The 20649-nt window shown below is 43.1% G+C and overlaps 1 protein-coding gene across 2 annotated transcripts in view; it reads left to right on the top strand.

Moving 5' to 3' along the window:
• AIP (aryl hydrocarbon receptor interacting protein) overlaps positions 1-20649 on the top strand; it is a 477802-nt gene that overhangs the window by 198406 nt on the left and 258747 nt on the right. For both annotated transcript variants that reach the window (XM_068255197.1, XM_068255196.1), the window contains one exon: positions 1910-2086. In XM_068255197.1, the coding sequence (XP_068111298.1) occupies positions 1910-2086 (177 nt within the window). The remainder of the gene's footprint in view (positions 1-1909; positions 2087-20649) is intronic.

Below are 20649 nucleotides of genomic sequence, written 5' to 3'. Positions count from 1 at the left end.
CGGCTAATAAAATTTGCAAAACAAGCAAGCAGTGTTTTGGAGGGATAATGGCCATGCGCAGACATAGCATATCATCTTCAAGGGGAATATTAAACGTAGTGATATTAAGAAACTTTGGTATAATTGAATGATCATATTTGAATGTAATTTGTTTTAAGTGTATCTCTCTTCTTTTTGATAACTGTTTTATGCCTACACTTTTTACAGCGTTGCTTTGTTATACATTTTGACTATTCAATATACAGGGAGTGCAGAATTATTAGGCAAATGAGTATTTTGACCACATCATCCTCTTTATCCATGTTGTCTTACTCCAAGCTGTATAGGCTCGAAAGCCTACTACCAATTAAGCATATTAGGTGATGTGCATCTCTGTAATGAGAAGGGGTGTGGTCTAATGACATCAACACCCTATATCAGGTGTGCATAATTATTAGGCAACTTCCTTTCCTTTGGCAAAATGGGTCAAAAGAAGGACTTGACAGGCTCAGAAAAGTAAAAAAAAAAATGAGATATCTTGCAGAGGGATGCAGCACTCTTAAAATTGCAAAGCTTCTGAAGCGTGATCATCGAACAATCAAGCGTTTCATTCAAAATAGTCAACAGGGTCGCAAGAAGCGTGTGGAAAAAACCAAGGCGCAAAATAACTGCCCATGAACTGAGAAAAGTCAAGCGTGCAGCTGCCAAGATGCCACTTGCCACCAGTTTGGCCATATTTCAGAGCTGCAACATCACTGGAGTGCCCAAAAGCACAAGGTGTGCAATACTCAGAGACATGGCCAAGGTAAGAAAGGCTGAAAGATGACCACCACTGAACAAGACACACAAGCTGAAACGTCAAGACTGGGCCAAGAAATATCTCAAGACTGATTTTTCTAAGGTTTTATGGACTAATGAAATGAGAGTGAGTCTTGATGGGCCAGATGGATGGGCCCGTGGCTGGATTGGTAAAGGGCAGAGAGCTCCAGTCCAACTCAGACGCCAGCAAGGTGGAGGTGGAGTACTGGTTTGGGCTGGTATCATCAAAGATGAGCTTGTGGGGCCTTTTCGGGTTGAGGATGGAGTCAAGCTCAACTCCCAGTCCTACTGCCAGTTTCTGGAAGACCCATTCTTCAAGCAGTGGTACAGGAAGAAGTCTGCATCCTTCAAGAAAAACATGATATTCATGCAGGAAAAACTAATGACATGGCTTCCTTGTTCACCTGATCTGAACCCCATTGAGAACCTGTGGTCCATCATAAAATGTGAGATTTACAAGGAGGGAAAACAGTACACCTCTCTGAACAGTGTCTGGGAGGCTGTGGTTGCTGCTGCACACAATGTTGATGGTGAACAGATCAAAACACTGACAGAATCCATGGATGGCAGGCTTTTGAGTGTCCTTGCAAAGAAAGGTGGCTATATTGGTCACTGATTTGGTTTGGTTTTTGAATGTCAGAAATGTATATTTGTGAATGTTGAGATGTTATACTGATTTCACTGGTAAAAATAAATGCTTGAAATGGGTATAATTTGTTTTTTGTTAAGTTGCCTAATAATTATGCACAGTGATAGTCACCTACACACACAGATATCCCCCTAAAATAGCTAAAACTAAAAACAAACTAAAAACTACTTTCAAAAATATTCAGCTTTCATATTAATGAGTTTTTTGGGTTCATTGAGAACATGGTTGTTGTTGTTGTTGTTCAATAATAAAATTATTCCTCAAAAATACAACTTGCCTAATAATTCTGCACTCCCTGTATATTGAAAATTAAAAGTGGAGCCTTGCTCTTTAGACAAGAGCTGCTGCAAAGAGCTGTAAGAGGGTAATATAATTGTCTAAAATAACCTATTTTGGTGATTGTGTGCAACTTTAAATTAACTTGTGCTCTCTACTTTTTGTGTTCTTTTAATGTTTAATCAGGTCCAGGAGCCAGGAACCTATAGACAGGATGCTTGGGCCATGACAGATGGGGAAAAGCTACAAGCAGTACCCATCCTTCACCAAGAAGGCAACCAGCTGTACAAGGAGGGAAAGACAGCCGAAGCAGCTTCTAAATACTATGAGGCTATTGCTTGCCTTAAATCTCTTCAGATGAAAGTAGGCAGTAACTGTTTTTTCATACTTTTTATCAATTATATTTAATACCTTACATAAAAGGGGTTGATCTATGCATCTCTGAAATTTAATTATTGTTGCAGAGTTTTGGTGTTTACTCTCCTGTCTGATTGGGGTGGGTAAAGGGGGAGACCACTTTTAAGAGGGAGCAACCAATGGTCAAATCATGACTTTGCATCAACTAATTTTCTCATAACTTTACATTTCAAGTAAAGCAACACTATAAAATCCATCTTCTTTATAACGAAGAATTGTCAATCTTCTGTACATCATTCAACTTTCATGAAAATTGATCAGCAAAATCCACCACTCCTGATCGACTTATATCGTTAAAAACGGGAAACCCATTTTTTTCTCATTCAAATTAAAAAAAAGGCTTTCTTTTTTTTTTTTTTTAGGGCAATTGGTCGGTTTAATGAATTTCTGTAAAATTGGATCATTTTATTGTATCGTGTGTGGCCACCTTTACACCAACAATCAAATATAAAACTTGCCAGATTTTGTAATCTGTAGGCCTACTTTAACAATCTCCTGAATGCACAGAAGTTGGAAGATGGATGGAAAGAAGATTGATTTATGCTGCATACACACTTGAGATAAAAGTCTCTGGAAAAGGCAAGATCACAGACCAATTATACCCCATTCCATGTAGTATGAGAGCCATACCTTCACAGTCTATTCTATGGAGCTGCACTCCCCATCAGATAAAATCTTTGCAAGATGCTGCACACAAAGATGCCCGTACACATTCAAAAGATCATTATCTGCAAAAGAGCTCTTCCTGCAATAGATCCATTCCTTCAAAATGCATTCATAGTCTATGAGATCTGCAGATCATCATACACACCTTGTTTAGCAGGCAATCATCTGCAGATCATCTGCAGATCAGATCCACCAGGATGGATTTTCAGATCTGCAGATGATTGCCAGATATGCAGATGATTGCCTGTTAAACAAGGTGTGTATGAGGATCTGCAGATCTCATAGACTATGAATGCATTTTGAAGGAATGGATCTATTGCAGGAAGAGATCTTTTGCAGATCATGATCTTTTGAATGTGTAAGGGCATCTTTGTGTGCAGCATCTTGCAAAGATTTTATCTGATGGGGAGTGCAGCTCCATAGAATAGACTGTGTAGAGTATGGCTCTCATACTACATGGAATGGGGTAAAATTGGTCTGTGATCTTGCCTTTTCCAGAGACTTTTATCTCAAGTGTGTATGCAGCATTAGCCAGGCAAGTAAAGTGGAACCTTGGTTTGAGCGCAAAATTTTGTTCCAGAAACATTCTTGTAACCTAAAGCACTCATATCAAAAACACACAAAAAAGAGTAGCGCAATGATGGATGAGTGGCTGCTCGAGGTAAGGGGCCGGCTCCAAGTCCAAGGGAGCGGTGGATACAAAATACAATATTTATCTTGGCGCACTACAAGAGCAAAGTAGGACAATCAAAGCCCATGGGAACTGCCACTGAAAAGAACACACAAGCTACATTACCTTTATCCTGCAGACACAGCGCATAGGAATGACAGACATGCGCTGGTAATTTGATGAAAACTTGTTGTAATCCTGAAATCCTGATGCTCCGATAACTGCAGCGCTCCGATCAGCAGCAAGGTGGCCAGACTCCAGGTCTCCGATCAAATGATCCTCTTACTTCCTCCTTCTGCCAGCAATGCGCTACAGGTTGGTTACAATGCGTGCTTCAGCCAAAGAAGATAGCCTGCAGCGCTTCCTGGCTGGGGAGGGAGAAGGACACACAATAGTATACACTGCTGTAAAGAGGAACCACGCGTGGGGAAATCACTTACTGGATAAATTCTTGATTTTATTGCACATCAATACAAAAGTAGCCATCACATCCCGACCCGGGTTTCGGCTGTATGCCTTCTTCAGGGGGTCATTCTCCCTCCCCAGCCAGGAAGCGCTGCAGGCTATCTTATTTGGCTGAAGCACGCATTGTAACCAACCAGGAGCGCATTGCCAATGGAAGGAGGAAGTAAGAGGATCACGTGATCGGAGACCTAGCGTCTGGCCACCATGCTGCTGATTGGAGCGCTGCCGTTATCGGAGCAGCAGGATTTCGGGATTACAGCAAGTTTTCATCAAATTACCAGCGCATGTCTGTCATTCCTATGCGCTGTGCCTGCAGAATAAAGGTACTGTAGCTTGTGTGTTCTTTTTCAGCGGCAGTTCCCATGGGCTTTGATTGTCCTGCTACTTTGCTCTTGTAGTGCGCTCAGGTTAATACTGTATTTTGTACTCTTATATCAAAGCTAATTTCCCAAAAGGATTCATGGAAACTCGCACACAATCCACGAACATTTATAGAAAAGTATTTAACCACTTCACCTCGAAGGGTTTTTCCCCTTAAAAAAGCAGCACTCCTTCCATTCATTCACCTATAACTGTATTACTACTTATCACAACTAACCAGTCTATATCTTGGGGGGGGGGGGAACGATTAGGCTTTCTTTGGGGGGTACTTTTTGCTAAGAATTATTTAATTCTAACTCCATTTTAACGGGAATAATACGAAAAAATGGAAAAAATTAATTCTCAGTTTTCGGCCATTATAGTTTTAAAGCAATACATGCTACCGTAATAAAAACCCACATATTTTATTTGCCCATTTGTCCAGGTAATTGCAATGTTTAAAATTTTTCTCTAGTACAATGTATGGCGACAACATTTTATTTGGAAATAAAGGTGCATTTTTTCAGTTTTGCTCTAATTACAAGCCCATAATTTATAAAATAATTGTAGTATACCCTCTTTACATACATATTAAAAAAAAAAGTTCAGTTCGTACGATAACTATGTATTTTTTATTTTTTTGTAATTTTTTTTTTTTTTTTTAATAAAAAAAAAAAAGTTAACTTTAGGGGAGTGTGAGAGGTCAGGGGTTAATTTAAAAAGGAAAAACCTGTAACTAGGGATCATTTACTGAAAAAAAAATAAAATTGTAATTTTACAATTTGACCATAAGATGTCCTCGGTAGTGAATTCCGTTTGCGTTTTATTAGTACGAAAACTGGAAGGACTGCGTGGATGGGATTTGTGAATGGCAGAGTCATCTGCATAGACGGCTGCGGTCATTCACAGGGGGATTTAGACCAATGAATAGGAACTGCGTTCCCATTCATTGATCTAGCAGCTAACGATCGGCGGTAAGCGGAGGCGCGCGGTGGGTTGAGACGTAGTAGCTACACCCCTGCACAGAGTTGTGGCATTTTGCAGGGGCGTAGTTACTTGTCCCAGCAGAGGGGAAGTGGTTGATTCAACATGCTGTATAACGTAAAATTGTAAAAAAAAAAAAAAACTTCCATTATAACAGAGTTGTGGCTTTCTGTTGGTTCACACCAACCTTTTTTGTGTGTGGCTTTAACAAGTAATTTACCCAATGACACTTGTTTTTGCCTGCATTTGAGGATTTCACAGAAATGTGACATTGTACATTCCCTACACTCAGATTAAGTACACTCACGCAGCGTCAAAGGGAGAACAACCATCTTCTTAGTTGTGATGGCGACGCATGCATATCGATGTCGCTGGCTTAACAAGTCAAAATGTCTGGTTAAAATTTGTTTTTATTAAAGTTTTCAACATATATAAAGACAACATATAAAAAGACATACAAAACAATGGTATTGGCAACTATGCCAGGTAGAAACAGTAGTATACAGATTAACCTTTTCGGGACCGCGTGCATTAGATTCTACGCCGCACTTGTGGCTGTTCTAGCCTGATGCGGCGTAGAATCTACGCCGGTCCGCAATTTCCGCTCTCGACGCGATCGTGCTCACCCGGAGGGGGAGATTAAGCTGTCACATGACAGCCGACATCTCCCCCGAGTGATCACTACGATCGCCGTCTGATCGTAGTGATCAGTTTGACAGCTGCGGCGGCAGGGGAAAAAAAAAGAGGATCCACTTACCTCCCTACCGTTCCCGCGACGATCGGCACCCCCCTCCGCTCTGGCCGGCATCTCCGCTCCATCTGACGTCAGCGCCGGGTCCCGGCTTGCTGACGTCATCAAGCCGCGACCCGGAACTGATCGTCAGACAGAACGGAGATGCCGGCCGGAGAAGAGGGTCCCGTGCGGCTCATCGCTGGAGCCTGGAAGGTGATTGAAGGCTGCTGGCAGAAGGGGGGGGCTGAGGAATCTGGAAAGATGCTGTGGAGAGTGACAGGGCACCTATACCACAGAGCTAGGATACAATAATTTCTTCCTTGTAGACTGTTGCTCCTCGACATGGCATGGAACAAAGAGTTCATTACTTCACAGACTGCTCTGAAAGACTCATTTTGAATGCTGAGTGTTGTGTAATCTGCACATATTATAGGATAATGCAATGTTAGAAAAAACACTATATACCTGAAAATAAAAGTATGAGAATATTTTCTTTGCTGCTAATCTTCTAGTAATTATTCATAGTACACAACCAATTCATTATATCATATATTTTTTTCGCTTCAGTGTCTCTTTAAATGAACCTTAAAGTTACAGGGTGCTCCGATTTTTTTTCAAATTCAATAAAAATATTAGGGAAGGAGATCAAAGTTTGACAGAGATATATTAGCAAATCGTCAGCATGCAGAGCGACCTTGTGGTAGTTTCCTTTAATAGACACTCCATGGATGGTATCATTTTGACGGAGAGCAAATAGCTAGGTGTTCCATAACTAGGACACATAGAAGTGGGGATAGGGGACAACCCTGTCGGGTGCCGTTACGAATAGAGAAGGATTCGGATAAAATCCCATTTACACGTATCCAAGAAGAAGGGAGGCTGTACATCATGATTTCTTCAATGAAGGAGTCTCCCAGGCCAATTTGGGACAGGGTGGAGTGAAGAAACCTCCAGTCCACCCTGTCAAATACCTTTTTTGCATCGACACTTAAGACAGGTGGGGATGGAATGAGAGTGAACATAATCCACTATGTTTATCGTTCTAACAGTATTCATTTTAGCTTCTCTTTCTGGTACAAATCCGACCTGATCTCCCTGAATCAAGTGCCTCATTAAGGGTTGTAGACGATTGCCTAGCATCTTGGAGTATAATTTAACATCTATGTTAATCATGGAGATTGGTCGGGAGCTGCCACAGGAAGAAGGTCTTTGCCCTTTTTTTTTTATGTATTACGGATATATGGGCTTCAAGGGCCTGGCGAGTAAAAGAGTTAGAGGGTGAGATGTCATTACAGGCCTGAAGGAAGGGTTTCATCAGGAGTTCACTAAATTTGTTAAAGAAGCATACCTGTCCAGACTGGGACATTTGAAAGAGGGAGCCTGCTTAAGGGCTGTAGTGCGTTCATCAGGGGTGAAATCAGCTTCCAATACTGCTTTTGTTTCTACTGTTATTTGGGGTAGGGCTGTATTATTAATATAGGCTAGAAGTTTAGCGTTAATGTCCTGAGGGGAGAGTCCAGAATTCTTGTCAGGAATATTGTAAAGTGAGTGATAAAAATCCTGGAAAGCATAAGCAATCTGCTTCGGGCTATGCGTCAGTGATCCATCCATGGAGTGAATAGAGGCAAAAAAGGAGGACCTGGTACGAGGGGGAAATTGTAAATTTGTCTAGCCAGCATAGTAACACAACAAAGGAGCCACTTGAATAGCATTTGCCTAGGATGCATAAAGAGACACTATACATCAAGAAGAAAAGCCATCCATACAGCAATAATGATAATGAGTCAAAAATAATTTCTCAAAAATATCAGTAGTCTTTTTTAAATGGTTAACTAACACAATAAAAACAATTAAAAGCGACAAAATACAGCACGTATGGGCGTCATAAGTAAATAACAATCAATATTTCTCATAGATATAACTCACAAGGAGATATACAAGGTATAAAGTCTGTGTATAACACATAGGGGGTTGCCGATAAGATTCAGATTAAAAGTGTATATTGGGCCAAAGAGCAAAAAACACATAAAGATAATACCAATGTAAACACAGAGACCCAGTCCGGGTGAGGAAAAACAGGTAGAGAAGGATGGCAAAAGTATGAAGCTGACAATTGGCACCAGAACCTCCGTATATTATATATAAAGGTTTCTTACCACAAGCGCCCCCACGAAAGACATCCGCCGTGCTGTCCCTCACATGTATCGCAACAAACTGTTGCTTCTTCAGAGGATCAGAGATAGACTATTGATATTTTTGAGAAATTATTTTTGACTCATTATCATTATTGCCGTATGGATGGCTTTTCTTCTTGATGTATTTCGTCTAGCCAGCAATCTGCCACATTTACATCCATGCTCAAAATAGAGATTTTAACTTTGTCTCTGGCTAACAGATAGCGTCTATCAATTAAGTTTGAGTTGTATGCTTAGATTGGATAACTCAACCAGGGTCTGTTCAGAGATGTTCCTCTAAAGGTGGCCACACATCATACAATAAAATGATCCGATTTTGCGACAATTCGATATATATGATCAGATCTCCTGAAAAAATTAAAAGCTTTTTTTCTATTCGACTGAATATTTTTCCATTTTTTTTCCGATTTTTATTGATCCGGAACGCTGGAAATTTTTCTAAAGGTTGTACGGTGTGTGTTAGATGTATTAATATACACACCCTAGCAATTTTCTCAGTTTCCAATAATTTTTATCATAATTCAGAAAAAAATTCACATACAGTGGGATGCGAAAGTTTGGGCAAAGTTGTTAATCTTCATGATTTTCCTATGCAGTGGCTGGATAGTGTAATGGTTAAGGGCTCTGCCTCTGACACAGGAGACCTGGGTTCAAATCTCGGCTCTGCCTGTTCAGTAAGCCAGCATCTATTCAGTAAGGAGTTTCTTGGGCAAGACTCCCTAAGGGCTCGTTTCCACTATAGCGAATCCGCATGCGGGCACTGCATGCGGATTCGCATACTCAATGTTAGTGGATGGGGCTGTTTCCACGTGTGCGGCAGCGGCGGCGGTTTTCGGTGCGGGAAAAATCTACACGACAGGGTCGTCAGACTACGCGTGCGGCAGGAATGCGGGCGAATCGCCGCTAATGCATTCAATAGGGAAATCGCATGCGGCTTTGTCATGCGGATTTCCCCGCGATTTCGCATGCGATTTCGCATGAAAGGCAATGGAACTTTACACAGGCAGTGACATGGTTAAATTCGCCTGGCTCCTTGCCATGCGAAATCGCATGCGAAATCCGCATGGGGAAACGCAGCCGCATGCTATTTCTTCAGCGGTGGAATCCAGGCGATTCCGCACCGCTACAGTGGAAACGAGTCCTAACACTGCTACTGCCTACTGAGTGCGCTCTAGTGGCTGCCTCGCAAGCGCTTTGAGTCTGACAGGGGAAAGGCGCTATACAAATACTGCAATTATTATATAAATCGTTGGTTGTTACAATAAAAAATGTCAGTTAAATATATCATATAGGAGACAAACACTTTTGAGAAGTGAAATGAAGTTTATTGCATTTACAGAAAGTGTGCAATAATTATATAATTAAAATTAGGCAGGTGCATAAATTTGGGCGCTGTTGTCATTTTATTGATTCCAAAACCTTTAGAACTAATTATTAAAACTCAAATTGGCTTGGTAAGCTCAGTGACCCCTGACCTACATGCACAGGTTAATCCAATTATAATAAAGAGTACTTAAGAGGGTCAGTTGTAAGTTTCCCTCCTCTTTTAATTTTCTCTGAAGAGTAGCAACATAGGGGTCTCAAAACAACTCTCAAATGACCTGAAGACAAAGATTGTTCACCAGCATGGTTTAGGGGAAGGGTACAGAAAGGTGTCTCGGAGATTTCAGCTGTCTGTTTCCACCATTAGGAGAATATTGAGGAAATGGAAGACTACAGGCTCAGTTCAAGTGTAGGCTCGAAGTGGCAGACCAAGGAAAATCTTGGATAAACAGAAATGACGAATGGTGAGAACAGTAAGTCAAACCACAGACCAGTACCAAATACCTACATCATCTTGCTGCAGATGGAGTCACTGTGCATCGTTCAAACATTTGGCTCACTTTACACAAGGAGATGCTCTATGCAGAGGAAGCCTTTTATCCACCCACAGCACAAACAGAGCCGCTTGAGGTATGCTAAAGCACATTTGGACAAGCCAGCTTCATTTTGGAATAAGGTGCTGTGGACTGCTGAAACTAAAATTGAGTTATTTGGGCATAACAAGGGGCGTTATGCATGGAGGAAAAACAGCATTTCAAAAAAAAACATCTGCTACCTACAGTAAAATATGGTGGTGGTTCCATCATGCTGTGGGGCTAGTGCAGGGACTGGGAATCTTTCCAAAGTTGACAGACGCATGGATTCCACTCAGTATCAGCAGATTCTGGAGACCAATGTCCAGGAATCAGTGACAGAGCTGAAGCTGCGCCGGGACTGGATCTTTCAACAAGACAACCCCAAACACTGCTCAAAATCCACTAAGGCATTCATGCAGAGGAACAAGTACAATGTTCTGGAATGGTCATCTCAGTCCTCATACCTGAATATAATTGAAAATATGTGGTGTGAGTTAAAGAGAGCTGTGCATGCTCGGAAGCCATCAAACCTGAATGAACTAGGGATGTTTTGTAAATAGGAATGGTCCAAAATACCTTCAACCAGAATCCAGACTCTCATTGGAAACTACAGGAAGCGTTTAGAGGATGTAATTTCTGCAAAAAGAGGCTCTACTAAATATTTATTTCATTTCTTTTTTGTGGTGCCCAAATTTATGCACCTGCCTAATTTTGTTTAATTATTGCACACTTTCTGTAAATGTAATAAACTTCATTTCACTTCTCAAATATTACTGTGCGTGTCTCCTATATGATATATTTAACTGACTTTTTTTATCGTAACAACCAACGATTTATACAGAAAAATCATAATCAGAATCAACTTTATTCGCCAAGTGCGGCGGGAGCCGTACCCGGAATTTTTTGTGGACACACGGCAATTGGCATAAAAAGCATCAAAAACAATTGGCAGCAATTGGCAAACACATGGTACAGATTCTTAGCTACCGAGACACCCAGACGTCAGTTTAACAGACAGTTTAACAGACAGCAGCAGTTCATAGTTCAGGTTGGCAGGACTATCTTATGCAAAGCAGACATACTGTACGGTGACATGTGGTACTGCGTGGCCAGCTGGAGACAGTTCCTTCTGTGCGCGTATTCCGCAGGGGGGTGGCTGAGGGAGATTAGGGGGTGTCAGTTGGGAGAGTGCATGAATTAAGTAGAGCAACCGCTTGGGGAAAGAAGGTGTTTTTATGCCTCGTGGTTTTGGTGAGAATGGTCCTATAACGGCGACCTAGAGGAAGGGGGACGAAGAAGCGACTGCCCGGGTGGGAGGGGTCCTGAATGATCCTGTTTGCCCTGGACCTCATTCTAGATGACTGCAGGATGTCCAGGGGAGGCAGGGGCGACCCAATGATCTTCTCAGCGTCACTGATTACCCTTTGGAGTTTGTGTTTGTCCCTTGCATTAGCCCCGGAGTACCAGACAATGATGGAGGAGCAAAGGATAGACTCGATGGTGGCAGAGTAGAAGCTGATTAGCGCCTGCCACATCCCGAACTTCTTCAGCTGCCTGAGAAAGAACAGCCTCTGCTGGGCTTTCTTTTGAATTACGGAGGAGTTCGCATCCCACTTCAGGTTGTCTGTGATGGTGGTACCAAAGAACCGAGCGCTGTGTACCCTGGAGACCTCAGTACGATCAATGGAGACTGGACTGGGAGACGGAGCGTTCCTTCTGAAGTCCACAATTAGTTCCACAGTTTTTGCCGTATTTAATACGAGTTTATTTTCCTTGCACCACTTGAGGATCCGTTCAATCTCCTTGCGATATTCGTGCTCACCGCTTCCGTCTATGAGGCCTAGTATGGTGGTGTCATCCGCAAACTTGATGACCTTGACAGAGTCTGCGGATGAGGTACAGCTATTCGTGTACGGTGAAAAGAGAATCGGGGACAGCACGCACCCTTGCGGGGCACCAGTGTTGGTGATTCTAGCCCTGGAAGAGCAGCTGCCGATCCTGACTAACTGCGACCTGTTGGTCAGGAAATCCTTGATCCAGGTGCACAGATTAGGGTCCACACCAAGTCGTGCCAGGTTTTCATACAGGATGGTCGGACAAATGGTATTGAAGGCGGAGCTGAAGTCTAGGAGCAGGATCCTGGCGTAGGAGTTTGGTTTATCCAGATGTTCCATGATGTGTGCTAGACTGATGTTGATAGTGTCCTCTACGGACCGGTTGGCCTTGTATGCAAATTGCAGGGGATCCGTTTTGGTGACGGTGTGCTCCTTCAGATAGGGAAGAACCAGCCTTTCAAAGGTTTTCATGATGATTGGAGTTAAGGCAACCGGTCTGTAATTGTTTAGTTCCGTAACACCTGGCTTCTTGGGGACCGGAATGATATTCGCTTTCTTGAAGCAGGAAGGGACCTTGCTCACTGTCAGGGATTTGCTGAAGATTGACGTTAGGATCGGGGCTAGCTGGCTTGCGCAGGTTTTCAGGCAGGCTGGGGATATGCCGTCCGGGCCTGGAGACTTCCTGGTGTTGAGCTTCTGGAGGTGCCGTAATACGTCAGCTTCCCAAACAGTTACCGGTGCTTGGAGGGCAGTGGCAGCTTGGGGGGTGTGGCAGGAGGCTTCCCAGGTGAGGATGAGATTGCTAGGTCCTCAGAGTGGGTGGGAAGGTGCTCGAACCTGCAATAGAATTTGTTGAGCTCCTCGGCTAGCGCAATGCTAGGAAGTGTGTGTTGGGGAGTGGGCTTGAAATTGGTAGCGTTGCCCAAACGTTCGCTTCCCACTGTATGTGTGTGGTACATTGTTCAGATTTATTAAATGTTACAATCCGTTAGAAAATTTGATTGCAATTCTTGAATTGAACCGATTTTTAAAAATTGTATGGTGTGTGGCCACCTTTATGAAGAGATTCTAAATGTTTAATCTTGGCTAAAATGTCAGCTACCATAGTTTTGTGCTCCTTTTATTTTTATTTTTTTTACTTACCGTATATACTCGCATATAAGCCGACCCGCATATAAGCCGACCCCCCAACTTTTCCCTGAAAAAACAGGGAAAAATGATTGACCCCCATATAAGCCGGGGGTAGGAAATGCTGGATTGGTGCAGCCCCCCAGTGTGTCCCAATATAGCTAGTATAGTGCCCAGTATAGGTAGGTAGTGTCCAGTATAGCTAGTATAGTGCCCAGTATAGCTAGTAAAGTGCCCAGTATAGCTAGTAAAGTGCCCAGTATAGCTAGTAAAGTGCCCAGTATAGCCAGTATAGTGCCCAGTATAGGTAGGTAGTGCCTCAGTTTAGCTAGTATAGTGCCCAGTTTAGCTAGTATAGTGCCCCAGTATGGCTAGTAAAGTGCCCAGTTTAGTTAGTATAGTGCCCAGTTTAGCCAGTATAGTGCCCAGTTTAGCTAGTATAGTGCCCAGTTTAGTTAGTATAGTGCCCAGTTTAGCCAGTATAGTTCCCAGTTTAGCTAGTATAGTGCCCAGTTTAGTTAGTATAGTGCCCAGTTTCAGTGGCGGACACAGGCAGCAGTGGGCCCCTGTGCAAAATATCAATTGTGGGCCCCCCTGACCTGCGGTGCGAAGCGGCAAAAAATGGGCGTGGCTATAACCTACGACGCGCGAAGCACGCCGCAGCAAAAAATGGGTGTGGATAGAACCTGCGGCGCATAGCGCCGCGGCAAAAATGGGCGTGGCAATGACCGAATAAGGGCGGAGCTAACTGTAATTTAAAGTGATCCCGGGGTGAGAGTGATATGGAGGCTGCCATATTTATTTCCTTTTAAACAATACTAGTTGCCTGGCGGCCCTGCTGATCTATTTGGCTGCAGTAATAAACTGAATTACACCAGCAACAAGCATGCAGCTTAATCTTCTCAGTTCTGACAATATTGTCAGAAACCCCTGACCTGCTGCATGCTTGTTCAGGGTCTATGGTTGAAAGAATAAGAGGCAGAGGACCAGAACGGCAACCAGGCAACTGGTATTGCTTAAAAGGAGAGAAATATGGCAGCCTCAATATTATTCTCACCTCAGGTTCCCTTGAAAAGTGCAACGCAAAGACAGTGGGCCCAGGTTTTGGTGACCCTTTCCCCAGAAAATTCACATAATTGTGCAGGTTTTCTCATGAAAATACACATAATGTGAGCAGATATGCCCAGAAAATACGTGCAATCATGTCGGCAGATATGCCCAGAAAATACGTGCAATCATGTCGGCAGATATGCCCAGAAAATACGTGCAATCATGTCGGCAGATATGCCCAGAAAATTCGGCTTGTATGCGAGTATATACGGTATTTATTTTTTTTAACCCTGAATCCATGCTTAATAAAAATACCCCTTAGATAAAAAGACCCCTTAGAGTGCATTTAAGAGCCTCCCATTTGACTAGGGAAGGATTTTCATCTTGCTTATGATCGAGATGGGCTTCTAAAAGATATAATACTTACCCTGGGCTTCCTCTAGCCCCATGAGCACCGCTGTGTCCCTCGCTGTCCTCTCAAGGGCCCTTTCGAGTGCCTCTGTTCGGCTGCAATCAGCCCCGGTAACTGACTCAGCCATGCCAGTTGGGCTCTTCTGCGCATGCATGGAGGGGCCCCGCATGTGCAGAAGAGCCAACTGGGGCGACTGAGCCAGATTACTGGGACTGATAATATGCGAATGGAGACACTCGGGAGGATGGCGAGGGACGCAGCGGTGCTCATGGGGCCGGAGGAAGACCCGGGTAAGTATCAAATCTGCTTATTTTGACATCTCAAGTACACTTTATTCTCCCAATGAGGCAGCTGATAGTGGCACAGCATTCTTGGTTATCTGCGCCTCTCCACCTAGCCTCAGCCATAACACACTGACTTCTTTCCGAAGAAAAGGACCGTGTGCTGCACTCCATAATGATTTAACTACTAAAGCCTCATACACAAGAGGCACAAAAGTCAGAAGAAACCCCCTCCAAAAAAAGCAGCGACAGCTCGTCGCCAGGTCCCTCTGTGCAGCAGCCATACACACGGCGCACAGAGGGACAGAGATGCGGCAGAAGCTGTCGCCAAAGGTTCCTCCCCCCCACTGGAAGCTGCGTGCTCCGTCTATGGGTTGCTGTAGCTAGATCGCATATACACGCAGTGTGCGTGGCGGACTAGCGACAGTTGCGGCGACAGCTGTTGCCGGCGATTGGCCACGTCAATCGCCTGGTGACAGTTGTGCCCCGTGTGTATGAGCCATTAGAGGAAAGCTTGATCTGCTGTCTGTTTTCCCCTTTATAGCTGCAGGAAAGAAGGGCCTGGTTCTTCACTTCTTAATGAGCTCCACATGATGTGTGCACAATTAGCTGTCACAGCTGAATGGGCTGTGTGAAAAAGCAGCAGGAATGTCACTGCACTATGAGGCATCTGAGGTATCACGATACAGAGGGATCTGTACCTATTGTAGCAGTTTCTCCTACTGTGTGCACCACAAAGCCTCACCTCATTTCCTCCTTGCAAGAAATTCCTTTTGGTAGTCCGTGTCAATCAGAACAGCATCTCATTCTCCACAACAGGGGGATAGTGGGAGGGGTTAGGGTCTGCACGAGGCTTCACAGCAGTTCTGCTCCTCTCTGTTTCCCCAGCAAGTGAGCCACCTCTTGCACATCAGTCCTCCCTGCTCCAGAGTGTCCTGGGTGGGGCGGAGCTTCCCGAGGGTGGGTGGGGATTATCGCGGTCGGGGCGGAGCTTCTTTAACCATTTACCGACATCCTATCGTATTAAAACGTCATGCTTACTGCTATTAACGGCAACATGACGTTTTAATACGTCTCGCATTCCCGCCGCTGCTACCGCCGTGTGCGCGCCGCTACCGCCACCATTACCGTCGGGATCCCGTGCTGGGTGATTGGGGAAGAAGACCGAACGGTCCTCTACTCAATCGCAGTGCCTGGAGTGAATGGACGTGACCGCGAACAGCGGCTACGTCCATTCACATAAACAGGAAATGTAACAGTTTAATAAAGTGTAAAAAAAAAAAAAAAAGTGAACACGTCCTATGAGTGTTCACTAGCGCCATCTTGTGGCCAAAAAGTATATTACACCTACAAAATACATACATTTTCAAGTATATACACATCATAAATAAAATTACACTTCCAACCCTCCCCCCCCCCCCCCCCCCCAAAAAAAAACACTTGTAAAAAAAAAAAATCAGCTTAAAAAAAATAAATAAATAGTTGCCTTAGGGACTCAGCTTTTTTTATTCTATATTTTATGGGGAAAATTAATTTTAATTTATTACATAGGGGCTTGTAATTATGGCCAGAACAAACAGAAAAATAACCACTTATATTTCAAAATAATATACTGTCGCCATACATTGTGATAGGGACATAATTTAAATGGTTTAGTTATCGAGACCACTGGGCAAATAAAACGTTTGTTTTATCCACAGGAGAATGTTTAATTTTAAAACTATAATGGCTGAACACTGAGAAATAATGATTTTTTTTCTTTTTTTTCTGTTTTTCTCATTAAAATGCATTTAGAATAAAAAAATTCTTAGCAAAATGTACTATCCACAGAAAGCCTAATTGGTGGCGAAAAAAACGAGGTATAGATCATTTTCTTGTGATAAGTAGTAATAAAGTTATTAGGGAATAAAAGGGAGGAGCGCTGACAACTGAAAATTGCTCTGGTCCGTTAGGATAAAAACCCTCGGGGGTGAACTGGTTAACATGTCAAAAGGGTCTTTATTGAGGATTGTAATAAGGGGGGTGCCTGGGCACCCAGAGCCCCCCCTACTGTACGTGCCTTTTTCAGGATAACCTGTTGGTCCGTTGGTAAAAGCAGAAGGACCTTCATGTAGGTGGAGGAAAGTGGAAGAACAAGGTCCATAAAGCAAGTACAGAGGACAACCTATAGAACGGCTCAAAAAGTGATAACATTTAACCTCATTGAACATTAGTAAATCATACTTGTCAAACAATCCTAGAAGAAAGTGATTAAAGTTATTAGGGTGATAAGTAGGGATCTAAATTAGTGGTGGGCAGCTTTTGTGAGGCAGGGACATTTTTCTTATGTTGAGGAGAAGTTAACACAGGGGTAGGCTTGTGAGCCTGTCATAATCCGTACTAGGATCATTTCTGTGGAGGAAAGGAGTTAGCTGTAAGGCACTATAAAATTGTATGAGTACATATGCGCAAACAGTATCTGTTGTAACCTAGCATAACATCATAATTATAATTACCAGACACCTGGGAATCGAGCAAAGTATAAAGCTAGATACAAAGTTTTCAGGTGGTTTGAGAAGTTTCCTTCTTTCTTTGTCTGAAAGAGGAAGTATTTTGCCATTGCTCTCTGCGAGGAGGTAAGCCAGGGAGAATTGGAGTAAATGGACAATCCGGAAATGCCACATGAGGAAGGTCCAGAGAACCTTGAAAGTTTGGAAGGTCACCAAGCTTGCGGAAAATAGTTGTCTTCCCATCATGAGAGACAATCAGTTGGAAGGGAAAACCCCAGCGATATTTAATGCCACGCTCTTTAAGGGGAGAGAGCAGAGGTTTTAAGGCTTTTGCGAAAGATGAGTTTCTGTCGGGAAAGATCAGGTAATAGTTGGATGTTGGTGTCATTGAAAAGTAGAGAGTTTTGAGACCTGGCAGCGGTCATTAATAAAAAAAAAAATGGGCTCTGGTGATGATGTCTCAAGGGCATAGAGGGTCAGAATTCTTTGGGCCAAGAGCTCTATGAGCGTGGTCTAGTTCGATATGTTCCTCGTTACCCAGAAGTTGTTGGAAAATTTTCTGAGCTGTATTTTCTACATCTTTAACTTCAACCAACTCTGGTACCCCTCTGATCTGTATATTATTTTTTTCTTTCTTCTCCATAGCAGTGCAAAAAAAGTGAAAAATAAAAGTGAAAAAGATTTTAGTTAAAACGCGTTGTGAAAGGTGCCATAGGAAAACATGGGCATTACTTAGAAAATCAGTTGTCCTTTCAGTTATAACTGAGAGCAACTGATTAAGTGTAAATGGGGCCTTACGGTTTTCCATATCTTCTAAATGAAAGAGAAAATCTTGATTTTGATTGGCTTGAGAGATGATAGCTTCTTGATGCTTATCAACCCTGGCGTGGATTTGATCAATAGTAGATTCAATATCTGAGACACGGTGGCCAATGTGTGCTATGTCATCTTTAATGTTATGAGTCTCCCTTTTGGAAGGGTTTTCCAGGCGAGAAACACATCAGTTTCAGTCTGAAAGGTTGGGGAGAGTGCGGAGATAAGCTCTTAAAAATTAATTTGTCCATCAATGTGCTGCATTCTCACATATCAGCAGCACGGTGGCGTAGTGGTTAGCTCTCTCGCCTTGCAGCGCTGGGTCCCTGGTTCGAATCCCAGCCAGGGCACTATCTGCAAAGAGTTTGTATGTTCTCTCCGTGTCTGCGTGGGTTTCCTCCCACATTCCAAAAACATATGGATAAGTTAATTGGCTTCCCTAAAAATTGGCCCTAGACTACAGTACTTACACTACATAATATAGACATAGGGCAATGGTAGGGATTAGATTGTGAGCTCCTTTGAGGGACAGTTAGTGACAAGATATATATATATATATATATATATATATATATATATATATATATATATATATATATATATATACAATGTACAGCGCTGCGTAATATGTCGGCGCTATATAAATACTAAATAATAATAATAATATCCCAGTATTTGTTGTTGTTTTTTTTTGTTTTTTAACACATTCCGTTAAATGAGTAACTGACAGATTTCACCTGGGTGTAGATGTTTAGTTTGCATGCTTGAGGGTTGACTACATAGCACCCTAAGCAACTCCGCCACCTCTTGTGTACCAGAAAGAAGAATTAGCCCCTTATCACTCAACATTGGAACATGGGTGCACTGACAGATTTACACATTTTACAACCCAGAGCTTGCTTTCACCAAGCACCCCTCATGATCCTAAATGGAACCTCCACGGGAGCAGCGTGTTTGACTTCATCAGTGGACATGAGATGACAATATGACATGCTGTCATAATTATATTTTCCCCTCGGCCATCAAAATGTGCCAGCATTTTTTAATTTCAGGTTAAAGTTGGGGGTTCAGCCTATACCCGGGTTGGCTCATACTCCATTATATATGGTTTTCAGTGCTGCAGAAACTGGCTATATAAATATATAATACAGTAGAATCTTTTTATAGTAAACTCCAAGGGACCAGGAAAACAAGTTTACTCTATAAGATTACTGTATCAGAAATGGTCAAACTCAAGCACATACTGTAAAGTATACTTTAACACTGGATCTTAATTCAGTCAATAATGAGTATTTTTTTCTTCAGAAAGCGGGCACAGAGAGCATCTAAGCTAGATCAAAATGCACAGTGCTCAATATGCAGGGATTTGAATGCAATAATCATGCAACAGCCTGCACAGGAAGCATAGGTCTCACTAGTTAAAGAAGAACTGTCAGATCTCAGACAAAAACACAACACAAGTAGATAAATACTTGCTCTACTTACGTAACATAGGTATTGCACTGTCCACATTTTGATTTTAGTGATTTCTCTACAGTAAAAAAAAGGAAAATCCTTCTTAGCATTTCCCATTTTAAGTGTGGCTATTTTGAAGCCAATTCTGATGTAATTTCCTCCCTTAGTCTCCTCTGCCTCATTAACCCACCCTTCACTATAGAAATTGCATTGCACTTTACCGACAAAATAGCCAGCATCCGACGGGAAATCTCATGCCTCCACTCCACCACTTCTTCCTCTCCCACCAATACCTCTCCCCCACCCACCACTCACTGCCTTTACTCCTATCACAGAGGATGAAGTCAGCCGTCTCCTAGCCTCTTCCCCTGCCACCTCTAGACCCTGTGCCATCCCACTGCCTCGGTCCTCACTTCCCTGTTCTGACTCCTGTCCTCACCTCTCTGTTTAACCTCTCCCTCTCCACGGCCACCTTCCCCTCTGACTTCAAACAGGCCACTGTACTTCCCCTACTTAAAAAACCCTCACTAGACCCCTCACTTCCATCCAGCTACCGCCCTATCTCCTTACTCCCTTTTGCATCTAAACTCCTGGAGCGTCTAGTCCACCAACGCATGACCTATTACCTTGACTCCAACTCCCTGTTTGACCCCCTACAATCAGGATTTCGGCCAGCCCACTCCACCGACACTGCCCTCACCAAGGTCGTCAATGACCTCACGCTTGCCAAGGCCGAAGGAAAATACACTATCCTTCTCCTCCTAGACCTCTCATCAGCATTCAACACTGTTGATCACTCCCTGCTACTCCAGTCCCTGCAATCTGTGAGTATCCAAGACCTTGCCCTAGCATGGTTCTCCTCCTACCTCTCAAATCGCTCCTTCAAGACCTCCTTCAATGGTTCCTCCTCAACCTCCATCCCACTTACAGTTGGGGTCGCCAAGGCTCTGTTCTTGGTCCCCTGCTGTTCTCTATTTACACGGCCTCCATCTTAAAAACTCCTCTCCTTTCTGGGTTTCAACCAGGGGCGTAGCAATAGGGGGTGCAGAGGTAGCAACCGCATAGGGGCTCTTGG

This window comes from Hyperolius riggenbachi, chromosome 10, assembly GCF_040937935.1.
Source record: "Hyperolius riggenbachi isolate aHypRig1 chromosome 10, aHypRig1.pri, whole genome shotgun sequence".
Lineage (NCBI taxonomy): Eukaryota > Metazoa > Chordata > Amphibia > Anura > Hyperoliidae > Hyperolius > Hyperolius riggenbachi.
The sequence above is the reverse complement of the archived record's forward strand: the minus strand, read 5'-3'. Positions and strand labels throughout refer to the sequence as shown.